Source organism: Calidris pugnax, unplaced genomic scaffold (genome assembly GCF_001431845.1).
Source record: "Calidris pugnax isolate Ruff unplaced genomic scaffold, ASM143184v1 scaffold63, whole genome shotgun sequence".
Lineage (NCBI taxonomy): Eukaryota > Metazoa > Chordata > Aves > Charadriiformes > Scolopacidae > Calidris > Calidris pugnax.
The window spans coordinates 4,120,089-4,139,883 of record NW_015090852.1 but is presented as its reverse complement, the minus strand read 5'-3'; the positions used below and the strand labels follow the sequence as shown (position 1 = coordinate 4,139,883).

The following is a 19,795-nucleotide window of genomic DNA, read 5'->3' as shown; positions in this document are numbered from 1 at the left end:
TATTGAACACACACACACAAAAGTAGATAAGCAAGCACATGCAAATGTTTGTTGCAACGCCAGGACAGAAAGAGCAATTACCTCTAAATTATTCACACTCACAACCTACTTTGATACTCACCTCTCTGGTGGACTGACAAAAGAGGAAGGCTCACTCTGAGGGTCAGCCTCAAGTGTCCCACCAATATCACAGTCAGGTTCTGACTGCTCAGCTTCACTAGAGCTGACTACAGGGGTATCAGCACGGGAATTTTCTATTGCACTGAAGGGAAAGAAACAACATGCTTTTTACCTTTCTGATAATACAAGTAACCCTGATAATCAACCACACAACTAAAGATATTTGAAAGATTTTAAAAAAGCAACAGTCTCACAGAAATAATTAAGATAAATGAAGTATGCCATACTTATAGAACTGCATTCTCAGCTGTACCCACGCAAGAATAGAATTTCCTTTTCCAGCCTGTTTGTCCCAGCAAAGGAACTCAAAGCTGGCTTCTCATCCCCCAGAACTCCCATCTAACATCTTACTAAACACTGCAATGGATAATTTTTCCCATCATTACTACAAACTAAGAACAGCTTCATAGTTATCTGACTGCCAGCAATTTTCTTCTCCCTTTCAACAACAAAATCAAACACAAGACAATTTCATAACTAAAAGCTCTTAATGTGCTTAAGTCAATGGGCAGCAATCAGAACAGAACTTGGCTAAAACTAGGGGAGAGAAGGGGGGGCATAACAATATAGAGCCAGCCTGACTTCCTTTCCACTAGATTTTTTTTTTTCTTTTTTGCTAGTGTAATAAAAATGAGGTAACCCAGCAGACCATTATCTAAGCTTCGTCAACAGCCTGAACTAGTTAAATCTACCCACTGCTTCACCTCCCCTCTCCCAGAAAGACTGAAGACACTGCATCAGGCAAAATCTATGGCAAAAAACGAAAAGAAAGCCTCCCTATATGTTCTCTTTAGAAATAATGGAATGAGCGGGGAGGAGAAAATGGACAAATAGTAACTGTGACTTTCCTCCCTCCTCTAGGACAGGGATTATTTTTGTATTGATCTAAGACTTTATAATCCAGGTATAAGTAAAAGCCTTTATTCTGCTTCCAAAGTTTCAGCATAAGCTTTCTTCAACATCAGCAGCAAACTAGGTTAACCAAGTATCATGATACAGAGCTGCAAAAACAGAAACAGTACACTGACAACTTGAAAAGGCATCTTTTTGGTTCTCTGACTGCTACGATCATCAACAGAAGCAGCCTAAACAAACACAGGGAACCAATTTTAGACCTGTCAAAGTTCCTATGGTATAAAAGAAGAAACTCATAGGTATTCAAGACTTTTCACTATGTCACAAGAATCATTGAAAACAAGAATTCATTGGCGACAAACAGGGAGTACTTTCTCTGAACACCTCAAAACGCACACATCCAAGATGCACACAGTTTAGCTCTGCATGTAATGCTTTAATACTTTAATGACTGAAGTAAGGTTGACCACTACACTTAAAATTAAAAAGCTCCACATAGTCTTGTCAGCTGTCCACTGAGATCAGTATAAATAATTATCAACTGAATAAAATACAGGACTAGTATGAACTTAAAAATAACCTGATGTCAGGGGTGTACCTGACTGGCCTCAAGTAACAAATTTTAGAAAGAAGGTGAGTAGCACAAGCCTAAAAACTATAGTGCTCCTTCTCCTTTGGGTACTTTCATTTGTTTGTAGCTTTCCCTTAAAGTGCATTATCAATCTTACTTCGCATGGCACCTGTCTTCAGTTGCTACCAGAGTAGGAGCTCAGATTATTTTTCAAGATATTTTCCCCAGATTAGGCCTGGACAGAAAAGCTACAATCCATCCTGTCCCAAAAATAGATTCATTCCAAACTAAAAATAGTTTGGAATAAAATTACTTCCAGAATATTTTGACTAAGAGGTCCTGCTGGAATATCAGGATGGTAACACCTAGGGGAGCTGGACTTTGTTACACTGATGGGAATCAGCATCTAAAAAAAGAAAAAATGCTGTCTAAAGATGAAAAATGCAACTGAGTCGTTTTAAAGATCTTGTTAGCTGTTTTGGATAATAATCTGCACAAAAAGAGACCACCTATTGCTATTTAATGCTCAACTGAAGTTTGAAATAATTTATAAATATGCATCTCTCCTATTCTCATTCTACCCTTTCTTCTGTAAGTGGTACTAGCATCAGAACACTACTGCCAAGCATGAATATATCACGTGCTCCAAAAGTTTCCATTTTCATTTTTTTCATAGTTCAAGTCTTCAGAGACAGCAGGACTATCTCCAACAATTACAAGATACCAAGCTGAATGTTCAAGAGAAAATAAGATCCTGAATCTTCTCCTACGACCTGACAACAGTAAGACTTACAATACATTACACAAACAAATCAGTACAGTAGTCAACAAAAGCTATAAAAAGAAACATGCTGAAATTACATTCCAGTTTTGCTTTATGAAAACTGTCAATTTGGGAAGCTTGATTTTTGAAGACTTGCAATTAAGATACTTATGAAGTAATGAAATGTGCTTAAGTGTTAACCCTAGCAGACTAGATGACATCAGTCACCAGCCAAGAGTTCCAGACCTTTCCTATGGTAAAGAAACTAAATTCAGTAAACCAGAAAAGCCAGACTCTTAAAAAACGCAAAACACCAAGGAACAAGAAGTCTACTTCATTTTTCATAAAGTTTTATCTACCAAAACACTCGATCTTTATCAGCAGGCAATCAGAAGAATATATTCCCCCCAGCATACATTAAAAAGCCCAGAAGAATTTTGTTAGAGTACCTAGAAATATATACACACAAATTTCCATACCACAGGTCACATTTGATAGCACAGCATTCCACAAAAGAAGGGAAACAAGATTAAGTACATCAACTCTTGAGACTGGCTGCAGTAGAAGTAGCTCTGCAATACACTACCAAGTACCCAAATTACAAACTGTCTTGGTTGGGTTTATACTAAAATTTTAGTAAATTATAGTATATTTCATCTAAAGTCTCTTAATATCAGAACTTATTTAAAACTGCTCTGGTACATGTGCTGGAGTAAAATTCTGCAAAGTTCATCCTTCAATGAAAGCAGAGGCCACCACTGCAGCAGCCTTGATGCTTGTTATCACAGATGTGAAAGCACATTTGTGAAGGACAGAAATCCTAGTGGTAAAGACCTGAGGTCTTTTATAGTACAGATTATTTAGCACATTAAAGGCATTGGATTTTTTTCTGTCAAAGCAGCAGCTTAGTAATTGACAATGGCAATACTATGACACTTCAGGCACATATACAACTCTTAATCCGCACACTGAGTAAAAGATATTCCATTAGTATTGACACCATAAACCAAAGTATAACTAAAGAATCGTGTATAGCAGTCTAGTCTTATCCCTACTAAACCTTTTCAATGACATCAGAGTAAGTGACAGTCTCTCAAACACCAAAATAATAAAATAAAAAAAGCTTACTCGGGCTGCGAGACTGGAGGTATCTCTGAGGTAGGTGAACTGGAAATGTTTTCAGTGCTTGCAACTATGCTAGATGAAGCTTCATTTAAATTTACTGAAGGTGGAGTCTCAACTTCAGGCTGGCTTGCTTCACTTATTTCTGTAGTCTGTGAAAACATTACAGAATGAACACCTGTTTTTCAAAACTTGACTAGGAAAAGCATCATACAATAACATCTACTATGGAGTTTTAATAGTTATGTAGTTTAGATTCCTGTCATCAATGAACCTGAAAACCAGAGAGCAAGACAGTTAAGAAATAAATTTTCTTTCTTCATAAACCTAGGTGGTATTCAGTGGATAGTTACAACTCTTCCATAGGCTGCAATAATAGCATAAAAATATTAATTGGGGAAGGCATGTGCAACAGCTTCCTCAACCATGCATATCTATAAAGAAAAAGCCACAAGAAAACAAGCTTGAATATTTCAGCAACTGAAATAAACGGTTCTATTTGCCTACTCCATTAGAATAAAATTTACATTAATTTTGGGGAAGGCTTTCGATTTCACCACCGCAATGGAGGTCCAAAATGATTTAGAAATCTAATGTTGTAACTGAAAAAGAGATAAATCACTTATCACTTCTGAGAGTCTAGTAGTCATGAGTCTTATTTATTCTAGTTCTTCAGTTTTCATAAGCCTCCACACTGCATAATCAAAATAAGTCTGAATCTGGAAGAGTACATAACCACTGAAACAGATCAGATTAACTCTTCAGCAATACTATTAAACAATACTAAATACTATTAATACTATCAAATAGTTAAACAAGAGCCTCCTGTCAATATGGTTTACTCCAAGTCATCTAACTGAACATGAAGAAATCTAAAATGTTTTACTATGGAATTACTATTTAAACCATGCAATATATATTCAGAAGTATGTCCTACATATGTTGTCCTGTAATCTACAAAACCCCAAAATACATGTCAAACAAATCATCTATAGCAGTAGGCTTTGTAACATTTGACACCAAGCACTGACTTAATGTTATCACACATATAACCCTTTTTCCATTTTAACAATGGAAATAAAACTGACAGAAGCCGGGAAGGATCAAAGCTAAAATGGACTGCTATAATCACCAAGTCTGATCTATATAAAAGATCTGTTTTTTTATGTTTTATTTGTAAAGAGACCCATAACACTGAATTTTAATCTATCTTTGAAAGATTTATTTAGTCAGTACCTACAAATATTAAGTTACTCTTATTACTTATGCACACAAGAATTTCAAGATCTGTTAGCACGCACATTTTATCCTTCACTGGAAACACGAGTCTGACAGCAACACTATGTGCAAGGGAAATGTGATAGATTGTTACTATGAGCTTTAGACAATGAAAATGAAAGACTCTGAAATCCAAGAAGCATTTGAAGAGTGTATAGAGACGATGAATAAAATAAAAGTCTTGCCTGGACAGATTTTGTAACGTCATCAAGCAGTTCTGTAGAGTAACTCCGTGTACTTGAGTCTGCATGCTCAGGCTCCAGTCTGGGAACAGCCTCTTCCCCCTAGTATATTAAAGGTAAAATAACAGTAAGTATGCAGTAACACAGGCCTTCTGTTCTAGTGAGAGGAGTTACCTTTGGTACAGACTGAATGATGCTACCTTTACTACAACCAGAATAGCAACAAGAAGTTATGTGAATCTTCAGAGCCGCTGCTCCTCTTATGTTTAAAAATCTCATCTCTACAAAGACTACAGCAAGTTAAAACAGTTCAGTTAAATCTTCACAGGAAAGACCATTTTAGCATTGTCTTAAATTATTCAGTTTCTGTGCTAAGGAAAGTTATACATTCTGCTATGACTTCCCATGTTGACAAACCCTCCCTATCTCCATGCTGTCCAAAACAAGAGGGGAAAAAGAAAATAAACCCTCAGATGACTTGCACCAGATAGCCATTAAAAAAATGACACTTGGCACATTTCAGTTACAGCAGTCTTATCAGCAGAATGAGAAGAATTTAAGATGTTACAACTGACTTGTGAAATTAACTTTTTTTTTTTCACATTTATAATCAAGCACAGTGAATTCACAAAGTAAAAAAGAATACACATTTGAGGGGAAAAAAAAGAAGTTTTAAAACCACCAGACTGTAGAACTAAGAAGAATTTACTTGCCCCTCAAACTACAACACATGTCAGTTATTTTTGAGCAAGAAATCTGGTAGAAGTTTACACACCCCTTGTTTTATAAGGGCTACCAAAAATCCTGTGGTCAAGCATGGGAAGTGCAAGTGTTTGAATCCAAAATGGGCTGCTGTTATACAAGATGACATGACTGTATTAATTTGAGAGTGTTAAGGTATACTGGAAGAGCAGGAAGCCCAAATTTGAGCAAGCAAATCTTAAAGACAATAGCTAAGCAACATTTTCCCAGATATTATTAACTCACATCCTACTCCCTAAGATAAAATAGAACCAATGCCTTGAAGGGACAACTGATCTAAGGAAAACTGACCAAGGGTTGCAAGACTGCTCTTTTTGAGCAGTACATCTCCAGCAGCCTAGATTGGAGTAATAGACACAGGTTTAAGATTGCCCATACACCCAAAGGATTTTCCTTTAATGAGTGAAAAGCACAGTATACTTCACTTCTTTCTTTGGTTTTAAGTTGAGAAATCTGCTTAACAATGCAGCCCATGTCAATAGAATGAAGGGAAGAACATTGCAAAAAGGTAGGAAAGGATACACCAGTGGCCTCTCAGTCTCAAAGCTTACTTGATCTTTCCAGTTTTATTACATCAGCCATTAAACTTGAGCAAGACTTCTTTCAGGCAGACAGAAGAATAGGACTGAATGCTATTTGGCCACATAAGCTGACAAAAAAATACAGCTACCCTAGATGTTGAAACGCTTAAGAAACCCACACTATTTAAAGTATTTTTTTTCTGGTCAGGCAGCTCTCCAGTTGAGTCAACCAGAATGCTCAACACATTTTCCAGGTTTGATGTGACATATAAAAGCTTTCTTGAAATGAGAAACATGATTAGCCCTACCATTGATTGATGGAAGCAACGGTTAGGCTAATAGCATCAATACTACCCATGCTTATCATAGGACTGATTCTTTACCTCTGTAAAAAAATGACATTAAGATGACTTTCTGATATGACTTAACTGCCTGGGAACTCACTGTGAAACTGCAATATGCAGAAATTTGTAATGAATTAATCAGGGTGGGACAATTACACTCAATTTAACCTTAAGCATTGAGTGATATAAATAAGGGACACAATCTTGTTTATTAGTATTTCATATATATATATTTTAGCATTGCTAAGTTTTATTAAGTGGGAGGAAACCAAACTGATAAATACTGACAATAAAACAATTATTCTTAAATCTTCTATTTAAGATAACAATTATTTGTGCACTGCCTTTTTAACACAACACAGATGCAACTAGCATACTGTGGGGCCTAGACTTATGCTGGCCATCAACTGCTACCATGGTCTCTACAGAGCAATATACTATCCTTGATGACCACTTCTTTAACATCTGGCAGCCAAATAAAAAAATATAAGCTACTATTCCTAGCTTTACTATTTGTTTTCCCACACACACACACCTGTCCAGCTGTACTGCCACATAACAGCAACAAACTTTAAGTAAAGGAAAACAAAAACTTGGGAAGATTAGGTCTGAGTACATCTGAGTACATTAAACATTCTGGCCAAGAAGGCACTATGAATCAAAGTGTAGGAATCTTTTTATTTATTTGTTAAACATCAAGTCAGACAGAGTAGCTAATTATTCATCATACCTTTTCCTGAGCATTTTCATCATTATTTGCCAGGGCACAAGCATCACCTGAAGCATATTGCACTGTCGATGAAGGACTGTCTTTACAAAAGACATGCCAAATAGGAAGCCTATTAAAAAAAAAAAGAAAAAAGTGTCAAAGTCTTGATTTAAAATTAATAAATCATATTTTAAAATTCACTCAGCATTCCACCCCTCAACCTTTTTGCAGTTGTTCCCATGAGGTGCCTAAAAAATAGACATTAACAGTTCATAGATACTCATTTATCAAAACTATTGGATGACTTAACTTTAAGAAATTGTAACAGAAAACACTACAAATTTACTGCTTCCAAAAGACAAAAGTATCAGGAAAACCATTATTGGGTGATACCATGTAACAAAGTGGAAGCTGACACAAATTTGTTGAGTTACTGCAAGTTAGACAGAACTTGGATCAGCTATATCCTTTGTCACGAGTAATGGGATATCTTTAGCAATTACTACTACTAAGCAAGAACTAAAGCCACAGATTAAAAAAAACTAAAGCTCCTTATTTCCCTGCACATATCATACCTGAGAAAATTCTATATGGTCAGCATCATCAAGCACAGTTAAGAGAATTAGAGGAAGTATATTAAACAAAAGGCCCATGCAAAAGCCATGAAAACGTAGAGACAAATGGCAAACCAGGTGCTGGCTTTAGCTGCAGCCTCCATAGAGGTTTGTTTTGTACTTCCAGTTTAGAACAGTTTTGCTTCTCAGTAGAAATGGATTCATTTCCATAGAAAAGCAGCCAACATCTATACAAACACTTGCATGGGAACAGCATCTTTTGTTGCCTTAGTGCATGGCCCTTTCACATCCTCGATAACACTGTACAGCAGACCATTAGGCTTGGAGGCCCAAAAGCCAACAGAGGTTTTCATGCAGACTTATGGTAAGTCCAGCAAAATGCTATGCAAATTGAGCTTTAAGTGGAGTTCTCAACCACACTTGAACATCAGAGTCACCTGTCACTTTAAAGCCAAACACTTTTCTAGGAAATACCGTTTACGTGACAGCCAGGTGATCAGTATGACCCTGGGCAAATTCACATAAACCTCACTCTGCACCCTGACGTCACCCTGCATCCTGATAAAAGAGCCTCCTCCTCCTAAAAGGAGACAAGTCTGTAACAGATCTTCAAGTATACAAGAAATCTGGATACAGCCACCTTCTGACATACATTTTGAAAACTGAAATATAGCCTTAACAGTCACAATAGCAAGACTATTAGTAGACCTGGATTTGCTTACACAACTGGGATCAGTCTGGTGTTTAGAATTTGAATTACCACCTGTCTTAAAAACTCGAAGATCACCTTTATTAGAAAGTATATACAGCATAGATTACTCCACTGAGAAGGAATCCATGCTGCAATAGACGACAGTCAAGTATTAATTTTTTTAAAGTTCCATGCATATATATACATACACATATACACACACACATAAGGAAACACTACTTCTCCAGGTTGCAGGCAATCACAAAATCAGACTTTTGTTGTAGAGATCTAAACCTACTGCTCCTCTTCCACCTGCATCAGCAGGAAGTGTTAGCAAGGCACCAGCCAGCCACCCTAAATCTAGGTCTCTTACCACCAGAAAAGAGCAGAAGACAGCAGACAAGGAACTTGTGGGATCGGACATACTATTTTGGAGATAAACAAATAAGGTGTCCCAGGTCTGTCTCAGCCCTACTGCACCTCAGTAAGTCCTCGTATCTTTGAGGTAACAGCTTTCCTCTATACTAAAAAGGGAAGCCCTCCAGTCAAGCAGAAGCAGCTGCAGTTACTGGAAACTAAAGCACATTAGGGTATGAAAACATTCATAACTGCATGTTGTAGTGGGTACAAAGTCTCATATCTCAGTAAGTTGAAAACGAGGTGTGTGCACTCTCACACATCATAAATTCCCATCTCATCATGTAATTCCTTGTTTGTATTAAGTTTTCCATTGAACCTTTATCTCATCTGAAGCACAAGACATACATTAAAGGGACAGAGTGAAATGTTACCAGACTTTTATGACCTTCCTCCTAGCTCTCACTTGGAAAAATTAGTTATGCAAATACTTCAAGTTACTTATTTCTCTGAAAAGTGGTTTCAGCCATTTCAGGGAAAAATTTTCTCATGCTTTTAATTTCAGTACCTCTGGTCTCTCCTTCCACTTACAACAACTCCCTGGTTCTTCATAAAAATACAAGAGAAAGATCAAAAATTATACAGAACATACTGCAGCTCATTCCACCCCTTTATTATAAAAGCACATAAATAGGTTATTTCTTATTTTGCTTACACTAAGTGGGGATTCATCAAGCGAACCGTACAGAGCAACAAAGTCCCTTAATGTAGAAAAGGAAAGATAACATCAGCTGTGAATCAGCATTATAAAACACAAGGTATATTTTCACCACCGCATTAATACATACTTTAGCACTTGCAGTCACGAAAAGCACTTAGCACAAATGGCCTACATTTCTTGCCTTAATATATTGATTCTTTTAATGCAACAAATCATGCTTTATTAAAGAATGAATGCAGTTTTTAGTAGAATGCAGTTTGACAGCTCATAGATTTAATCTATTCTGACATAATCTGTGACCAATTTGCTTACTTTCACAAATTCTTCTCAGTCTACTCCCCAACTCAAACATGATGTTTCAAGTCTCCCAAGAGCCCTCTAAGCAAGGGAGGGGACTGAGGATTCAATTTGTATATGTGTGCATGCACGCACCGACAGGAAAACCGGAGCCCTACTGCAACAGAGGATGCAGCAGGCAGGATATATCCTTCAACTGCTGCCATCAAGCTCTGACAGAACATTAAGAACACAAATCCACAGAATGCAAGGCCACGCAAGAGGAACTGTTCTGTGAGAAGTCAAATTAATCACCTTATCAGGACCACCACTTCTCTTTTTTAATTCCATCTTTCTGCATTCCTTATATTCATTCAACAAGCTTCCTTAGCCACAGGCTGATAAACGATATAGCCCATAATAAAAAAAACCCTGCAAAATGGCATAGCACCTCTGTTAAGCATTTCCCTATATGCAGAAGGACAACAAACAAAAACCTAAGCATTAACTTACAGATAACAGAACTCCCCTTGAGTTTAGTAAATTTGCATGGTATGTCCATTGAAAGCACAGCAGCTGCTGCATCTGTATGTATTAATACATCCTTCCTTTTCTCATAGCAAGAGTAGTATTTCAATGCTGACTTGGAAGCAAACAGATCCAGTGTCCAAATAGTAATGGAGATAGTCACTACATACACTGTCTCAGGTACAAGGTGTATCTTCAAATGACCCAACAGCATAGAAATACTTGAAGAGCTTGATCCAAACACATAGCCATCAGTTAGTCACTTACATGAAGACAAAAGTTTTTGATAGTTCTATTTTTGCTAAGTATGACTCAAAATAGCAGCTGCTATTAAATCTCATAGAGAACAAAGAAAACTAAGCACGAGTCTTTTAGTATCATCATTAGTGTAGGTTAAAAGCTATTTTCTCTAATTCACCATTATTTTTTCAGCTTGATATGCACAAACCCAAAAGCAGAAGCTGCAAGCCCAGACACAGAAAGCAGGGGGAGGAAGGAGGGGAAAGGAATCTACTCTTCACAGGGCAGGCACGTACTGTGGTTCTCCACTGAAGCAGAAAGTCTGCGCACCCCTATCTGAAGGGTATGTTAACACTTATTGCTACATGAATTGGCTGGGCTTCTTTCGAAAAGGAACACACTGATATTTAAAAGAGCAGGTGGTTTCGAAACTGCAACGTACGTTTCACAGGAAAGACCGTCCAGTTCTCATTTGGCGCAAACTATAAGAAATTGTGAAAGAGGCTGCAGAATACTATCAGAGATAGTGAAGCTATTGGTGTTTTGACAAGCATAAAAAACAAGTAGAAAGTTGTCATGGTTTTGGCCAGATTGGACAATCAGAAAGACAGATGGCCCCTCCCTCCCTCTCTCCAAAGAGAGGAGAGAAAGAGATAAAGAGATTTATGAGTTTAGAAAAAGAACTATATTTAATGAAAATATTAATACATAATTAAATAATAAATAATAATAAGAAAGTAATAATTTAAAAAGTATACAGTATATACAAAACCGTATCAAGCTTCCAGGATGATAAGCAGGCACGGGGAAAAGTCCCAGACTGGACTCAACCACGGACAGGAGCTGGATTCCGGATCCAGAGTCAGGAATGGTTGGATCAGGATCAAAGGCAGATGAAGAGACAGCATCCTCCTCAGACATCGGCCACTGAAGAAAGAGAGCTGACCCTTTGATCCCTCAGCTTTTATACTGAGCATGATGCAGATGGGATGGAATACCCTGTTGGTCAGTTTTGGGTCACCTGCCCTGTCCGCTCCTCCCTACAAGTGTGACTCCTCTATGCTTTCCCATTTCCGACCTTCCAATGGGGCAAATAACGAAGTTAGCTGACCTTGGTTGTTACAGCAATACATATAAGCAAGAGTCTCTGCATACCGTTCCTTGGTATAATCAGGTCTTATCACTCAGAGTGAACAGTTTCTGAACAACATGCTGTTAGTTTCAGAGTTTAGTTAGAAGAGGCCTGGCTAAAAAGTAAAATTACTGAACAGAAAACTGGTTCTGTTTTACCTCAAACCAGGACGAAAGTAAACAACCAGTAAGAAAATCATTCAAGGTAATCATTCAAGTTACAGCTAACTAAAAAAAAAATCCAAATTAGCAAAATCTGAAGGTAAGAGCAGTTTTTCCACAATTTGTTCTTCCCAGAGAAAAACAGTGCAAGCTTTCCTTTCCAAAGACTTCATACACACTGACACAAAAGATCCAGCTGAAACGCATCTGTCCTATAAACGATGCAAGACTTTTCTTAAATTCTCCCCAAACGAGACCTATTTCTGGACATTGGAGAGTGAAACAGTTTGAAACAGTTTACAGTTGACACCTGTGAGAGAGTCATTTTAAGGAAAGGGAAAATAAAAGGAAGCTATCACCAGTGTACCGGTTACCAAGCCCTCCTTGAATGCCCAGGGAACAGTCTCTCTCCAGGACGATCACTGACATTTTCCGCACCTCGAGGGTTGTATTACCAACAGGTGCAGATGCGCCAAAGCCCAACAGCTAAAAAGGAGAACGAAGATGTCACTGTCCACCGTGTGACACTTCTCTACTGAAAATATTCATAGGATCAGTTCAGAATAGGCCTGTGCAAGAGAAGGTGGGTGAGTTTTGGAGCTAGGGGGCAGAGAGCTAGCAGAGCAGGCCTATGAATGGCGTAGAGGCACCTATTTGTTGGTTGAGGCTTACATTCTTGATTACAGAGTAATTTATTCTGGATTAATCCGTTAAAAAAAAAGAGAGAAGTTGTGAAAGGGTGAGGAAGGCAGGAAAATATCTTTTGCTTTGAACAAATCTTACAGATCTGTGACTGCTATCACTAGCTTCACTGTCAAAGTGAAAGAAGGCTCTGTAAGAAAAAAAGAACTCAGCAGATCCACAACCAGACTCTCGAGTCAGCAGTAACCTCCCTTCCAGCCATCAGTAATGCAGGAAAAAAAATAAAAAAACAAGAGGAGAGGACCCTCACCCTCTCTCCACTAACTCAGTGGATTAGTGGAACAGTACAACAAGAGGGACTTGCATTTAAAAGGGCCTGCAGAACAAAGTGTATCTCAGAAAATGAAGACCAGGCTTTTAGGGCAGCAACATTATTTCGAGCAGAGGAAGAAAGCTATTTGCAAGGCAGTGACTGCTTTAGCACAATCTTCCCAGACACAACACTCATTTCTGAATGCGAAGTGGAAATAAGTGTTGATAAACGCAACCAAGAACTGTTAATCTTCCTTATGCTGTTAAAAAACAAAACAAAACAAAAAAACCCCACAAAAACAAAAACAAACCACCACACAGACCAACAAAAAAAACCCAAAACAAAGCAACAAAACCAGCCACACATCATTCATTAAAAAAAATATACAGTACATAAGAGCAGCATGGATTACTAAAATAATTTTTGAAGTTATGATGAATCCTTAAGGGAGAAAAAAAATCTGAAGACTACAACCTACAGATCTAGACTAAGCAAGGATGCTGCCAGAAAGGCCCTGATACCATCTTATTTCCTGCCCCTATCCACTAGCTTGATTGGTGTGCTAAGAAAAAACAAAAACAAACACCACCAACCCAAAACCCAACACAACTGAAACTGGTGCTTTTTTGCAAATCCTTTAGCAATCCATTGTATTTTGCAATGAATTTAGGTTTTTAATATCTTGCCCACTCTTTGCAAAGAATGTGCTCTCCTAACTGGAATGCAAAACAAAAAAGACAGTTATTTCACTTATTCAGAGGAACCCAACACAAAGATACTTTGGACAATACTGAATTTCACTGCCTCAGACAATGAGATTCCTAGCTTCAGACAATAAAATTCCAACCACCAGTTTAAAAATACGGCTTTCAGCATTTTGAATGCATTAGCACGGAAAGACTGCAAAACAGTTGCACCATATACTATATCAGATTTAACCGATTTACTGCCTGAGAGGGAAGTCCTGCATGCCACCTTCAACCACACATATTCTCTGCACCCCCTCTGATCCTGAGGTTGTGGACAAATGCCAGTAACTCCTGAGAGAGGGAAAGAAACTTAGCTTTGAGCTTTTGTATACTCGGATATCAAAATCCAAGAAGACAGAAGGAGAACATACCACTTACCCATGACTGTCCACCATTATCCTAAGTTAAACAAGAGAAACCAAAGCCAAGGACTAACAGTGTTAAAACCTCTTCATTTCCTTTTTACAGTGCTACCAATATTTCTCTCATCCTTTCCCAAAAGGCTCCTGAGATAACAGCCACCTTCACAGCACTATAACTCTATATTGTTTTGATACAGTCCCTATAACAGCCTATATTAGATACATGCTGCAAGCTAACACTGAAACGTATACCTCTTACTGCTTTCTTGAAAGGAATATCCAGGTACCCTATTCCAGGCACTTAAAGCAGCACAGAAGTCACAAACCCAAGCCCTCAAAAGGCATCCATTTGGAAGCGCTCAATGGAACAGGCAGTTCCTAGTGATCCTTGGTAACAGACCTCTGCAATACTGCCCTGAGGACTGTAGCTTAAGAGAATCTCCCTGCATTGTCAAACTCTAGTTATTATCTTTAATGCAAGAAAGAGCTTGGGGGAAAGAACACATGCTGGGAAAATACAATAAAACCTGATACTGACCGCAAAGACTACAGGAAAACAGTAGAATAGCCATGAAGTGTGATTAAGGTTTTTAGAGTCTGTAGCAATATCTAATGTACACACCTCTGAAGATTTCCCTCATCGCTTAAATTCATAAGCTTGTCTACAGGGGAACGATACTGCAACAGCAGGCTCAGAATTATCATCATCTGCTCTGCACCCCCGTAAATGCAACACAGCTTAATGTAGAGCTGGGGAGTAGAATTTTAGCATAAATTTAGCAAGATAAGTTTTGCCCTAGATCACTGTAAAGCTGCTGTCACCTAAGTCCCAGACATTTTATAATGCATTTTTAATAGACTTCTTACCTTTCAAGGATTTCAGCAATATTTTGATTGCCATTCCAAAACTCAACCAAGCCAAGAAGGTTTCTTTGAGCACCCCAGCTAATTTCGAACTGTTGGAACCTTTTACCGATATTCCAATCAAGTTTAAGTCATTTATATCAATATTTTCACTCAAGCAAAAGTTCTCTGCACTAGCTTTGGGATCTGTCTGCTATACAAGATCAGTATTTTCACCAAGAATCACAAGACAGTTTTTAGACTTGCAGTTCTATGTTAGCCTGTTTCAGCCAACAGTTTTCATGCTCAGAAATAACACTCTCTTCCGGCTGCAAGTGTTAACTATAAAAGATGTTGTACATCTTCCCCTTGAAAGAAGCCCAGACTTTACCGAGGCTAGATTAGTAATGAAAACGAAAGATAAGAAAAACAAAAAGGCCAAGAACTGTTCTGTAAAATACAGTGCTAAGAACATTAAAGGGAAAGAGAACTAATAGCAGGTTAGAGAAAGACATTTTGGAAAAAGCTGAAATTAAATGCTAAAGTAAAGCACATCCCATTGCAACAGGCAGGGTCTTGCACATCAGCGTCATGAGGTACATGCTACTTTGGTACACCACTTGCATAACAAACAAACAAATCTGAAGTTTCTAGGACAAATCTTTTAGAAGATATTGCATGAAAGCACTTCACTGATTTTCAAATAATTTTAGAAAATAAACATTCAATAATTGATTAAGTCAACCATTTGTTTTGCGTAAGACACCGGAGCCCCTGGTTGCATTCAGCACCTTCAATTTGAGCAGGCTATAAGCTGGGCATATTCACACTTGATTTTTAAAAGCCCAAGAGTTCCAAAGCAGCTTTTGTCACAACCTTAACTAGAGAGCAAAGACACTTCCAAACAAGATAATCCGTATCTAAGAACATACTCTTCATTCTGAAATCTGATGCCTGGAACAAAAGTTTTCATTACATGAAAAATGCCCAAAAACTTTCATTTTTTTCCTGCCATAAAATGCAAACACAGTACTTATTTTAGTGTATCAGTCTTCTGAAGAGATTTAAGTAACTACACAAGAGGAAAATCTAAACTAAAGAATCTAAAACTCTGAGCCCCAGTAAGGCAAGTTACACTACCAGTTCTATCCATATCATTAGGGCACTCTCCTGTAAACATTATACTCTGCTGAAAAGAGATTTCTATGGTAAGAGGTGTTACACTGGAACACAGGCCTCTCCCCAACTTCACCACTCAACACCTTTCTGTTAATAACAGAAGCAAGTTCAAGCTTTAATCCAAAAAGTCAGGGCCAATAAATGTTCCATTAGCAAAATCTCTACTTCTGTGATCTAATCTGGCTTGCATAGCTTTTGCCTGTGCAGGACAGGAGCAGCAAAATAACCACTAGTGATTGTAAAAGTGAGGATGATAAAAGGCTTCATAAAATGTAAATAAATCATGATGTACAAAGCACTTTCTGGGATAGAATGAATTACAGAAAGACAAATTAGTGCATGCACGATTTCTTTATTAAACTCATAGCTGACACTTTGAAAACGCAGCTTATGGCAGGCAAAAGCTGATGTCAGAACAATTTATACAGGTTACTCTTTAAACAACCGTCACAGTTCATCTCAATTCAGATAGTTCTAGTATTCTTTCAAGTTGCTAAATCTACTCCACTTATTCAGCTTTGTGTATTGTCAAACTATGAAGCACTACAAGTTTTAGAAGTATATTTAATATTATAACCATCCACACAAAGGGATTAACTGAAGCATAAAGAAAATCTTTGTAAATTCAGGACAACAGGAGTCATTTGTCACATACAGTCAAAGCTCCAGATTGCACAGATGCGTTTTATTTTTAGAGCACTACATTCCTAAGCCTTACCTCCATCAAAAATATTTCTCTAAAACCATGCAGCCATCCCACTCTTTTGAACTACTTGGAATAACCTCGATGACTTAGGTTTGTCAGAGAGCCACGTTTGTTCCATGGACAGCTTGCTTCAGAAAGCCTCAAGTACCGATCACTCTCTGATCCTGCACTCCCAAAGAGCACCACATAGGATTTAATAAAAGACAGCAGCTAACAAATCCCTCAGCTCAAACTTTTGTTTCTTAGTACATTTCCTAATACATAGTTGCATTTTTAACTTACAAGATGAGATCTTTTTAAACAGTTTCCAATTAGAAGACTGCCAAATCAATCTTTTTCCCTCCCACTTGATTTTTACCAATTGATATTTCTCCATTGGACAAACTTCTCTAGGCAGGCTTTGAAATGTGTGATAGGAGATTGAAAAAAAAAAAAATCATAGTTTAAGTAGAGAAAAAAGCTACTGTCTATCCAGAAATAAAACAAAGTTCAGATTAAAAAAAAGAACAAAACAACAGACTCCAAGTAGCCCCAAGAGTGTTCTTTCAGCAATTCTGGTTTGTCTTTTGTTCCCCCTTTCCCCTCCATTATTTTGTTTTTAATGTGATCATCTGTTGACCACTACTTTCATCTGTAAGAGAGCTTCTCTTCTACTAGCGTCAAATCCTTTGAAGATTATATTTCAAGACAACTAAATTTAAAAAGCCAACATTTGTCACACATGCCAACATTTATAACACAAAGCCATCCATTTACTACTAAAAGTTTCTTAACGGCTTATCTGAACAAAGTCGTGGACTTTCTTTTTAGGCCAAAGTTATATACATCACAACTTACATTATGTAGTCCAGCACCATGTCAGGAATTAATAGGCTTCAAGACTTTCCAGTTACAAATCTGACACAGCTACTGAAATTAAAGCAAGCCACAATGCCATCCTGCAAACAGAGGTATTTAAACTCTCTAACGTGAATTTATGTTTGGACAACAGAGACTAGAAAACTAGAGTTGCAGCCTTCCCAACATCTAAATTAATCTACTAGCTCTTTAATCAAAAGCAGACAGAGTGAGCAGGGTGAAGACACAGTCTAAATTTCTTTTTTTTAAAGCAGCAAAAGGTTTGGGATACTGTAGTGCAAGCTCTGAGATCAGTTAAGACGCTGCTTGAAAGAGCAACCTCTTTTCAAAAGAATGAAAAAAAAAAAAACTTGGCTCAATTTTTTTCCTAGCAATACCCAAAATGAGTGCAGAAGTTGTCTGAGTTTACAGTATGTCATTTGAACAAGTTGAACACAATATGCCTTTATCAATATGGAATAGACATCTGAATGTTTTTCTTAAACAGTTCCATCAAAACTGCAAACTAAGAACTCAACAACAAAAAAATTACGCTGATCATCAATATATCATTAAACCGATAACACCTTCGTTAACAAATTACCTTTAGGCAGAAACAGGTTATCATCCTTCAAGACACAGTAAGAAACAAAAACTGTCTTCCTAATAAGAATCCTAACAAGTAGAACCTTCCTTGAGAAAAACCTTAATTTTCCAACAAGTAAAAGCAAAGCTGTCTGGAGACAGTTACGTCAGGGTCACAGCTTATCACAGTTACCTGTATGGCTTGGAGCTTTTCCTTTTAAAATTTCGCTAAGTGTAAACACAGCAACAGAGTTATTAAGCACTTTTCAGACTCACTGGTTTGACTCCAGTCAAAATGTGATGACACAAACCAAATTAGCTCCAGAACTGTCCAAACTCAGTAATGTCACTGTCAGCACCAGGTTCGCAACTGTTTCTATACAGAGAGGTGCCCAAGTTCCCCCTTCTTCATCCAACTACTATCAACTGTGAGACAACCCAGAACTTCAAGACTATTTCCATTTTTTTTAAAATAGACTATTTAAACAGTTTACAGGAAATGTATTAAAATAATACACCAGATACACAATTATCTCTGACAACTGCTGTTCAGCTTTCAATATTTGCAGTTTGCTGTTCAAACTGGCTAGCATTTCTCAAACAGTGAGTCACAGAGTTCAAAGGAGGCTAAAGTTTAAGGAGCTTAGAACTTGCCATACAGAAATATATTCTCCTAATATTTGTCTTATAATAAACGTGACATTTGAAAGAAATTTGAAAACAAAGTAAACGGAAGATGGTAGAACAAGGTATAGCTAAGGTAATCACTACGAAAAACACTCTCAAAGACCTAACCAATGCAAAAAAAAAAAGGGCTCATTGACTTCAATTTAACACGACTCCAGACAGCCTTGGTTTCAAGAATAAGGCATCAAGATTTTTCAGAGAACACTGCCAGAGCTCAGCCTGAAATTGGACAAGCAGGCAAGCCTTCCAGTTAAAAAGCACAGTGGCTACAAAATACATAGGGAAGCGTAGAGCCTAACTTTGAACGCCTGATACTCGAGGGCTGACTCTACATCTGACACCGCTTGCTCCCACGAATGCAACAAATGACTATTATTCACAGCAGCGGCAATCACCCTTCCGAGAGCTGTTACCTGCCTTTGCCTTAGCGCAACACCCCGCGTCCCCAGCACAAAAAGGCGGGTTTGGGTGCTTTTTTTTTCCGAAGGGAAGCATCCTTCTTTCCCTAATGGCACCACCTCCTCTTCCACCTCCCGCTCCGCGCGTCCCCGACCATCGGCTCCCACCATCCCGACCAAGGCGCTCGGGCTCGGGGCTGCTAGGGGGGGCGGCAGCGGTAGGGCTGATGGAGAACCCCCGAGTGGCGGGACACCCCCCCCCGCCACCGGGAGGGCCTCGGAAAGAGCCTCCCTCCCCGGTGTGAGGGAGAAGGGGAGGCGGCGCGGCCGGTACTCACTCACCAGAGCAGGGCGCAGAGGAAGAGGCAGGAGCCCAAGGCCAGGAGCCGGCGGGGCGGCTCCCTCATCGTCGCCCCCGTCTACCTGCCGCGGCCGGGCAGAGGCGGCGCATCCTCCCCGGCAACGGGACGGCGGGAGAAGCGCGGCCGGGCGGCAGCGGCCGCTGAGGAGGAACGACCGTTGGAGC

The 19,795-nt window shown here is 38.5% G+C and overlaps 1 protein-coding gene across 4 annotated transcripts in view; it reads right to left on the bottom strand.

The window, feature by feature from the left end:
* Positions 1–19,789, bottom strand: part of SUCO (SUN domain containing ossification factor) — a 41,728-nt gene extending 21,939 nt beyond the window's left edge. For all 4 annotated transcript variants that reach the window (XM_014943512.1, XM_014943514.1, XM_014943513.1 and 1 more), the window contains exons 1-5: positions 19,612–19,789; positions 7,309–7,417; positions 4,955–5,053; positions 3,498–3,643; positions 122–262 (exon numbers count right to left, since the gene is read on the bottom strand). In XM_014943512.1, the coding sequence (XP_014798998.1) occupies positions 122–262; positions 3,498–3,643; positions 4,955–5,053; positions 7,309–7,417; positions 19,612–19,676 (560 nt within the window). In that variant the 5' untranslated portion in view covers positions 19,677–19,789. The remainder of the gene's footprint in view (positions 1–121; positions 263–3,497; positions 3,644–4,954; positions 5,054–7,308; positions 7,418–19,611) is intronic.
* Between the last annotated feature and the right edge of the window lie 6 nt (positions 19,790–19,795).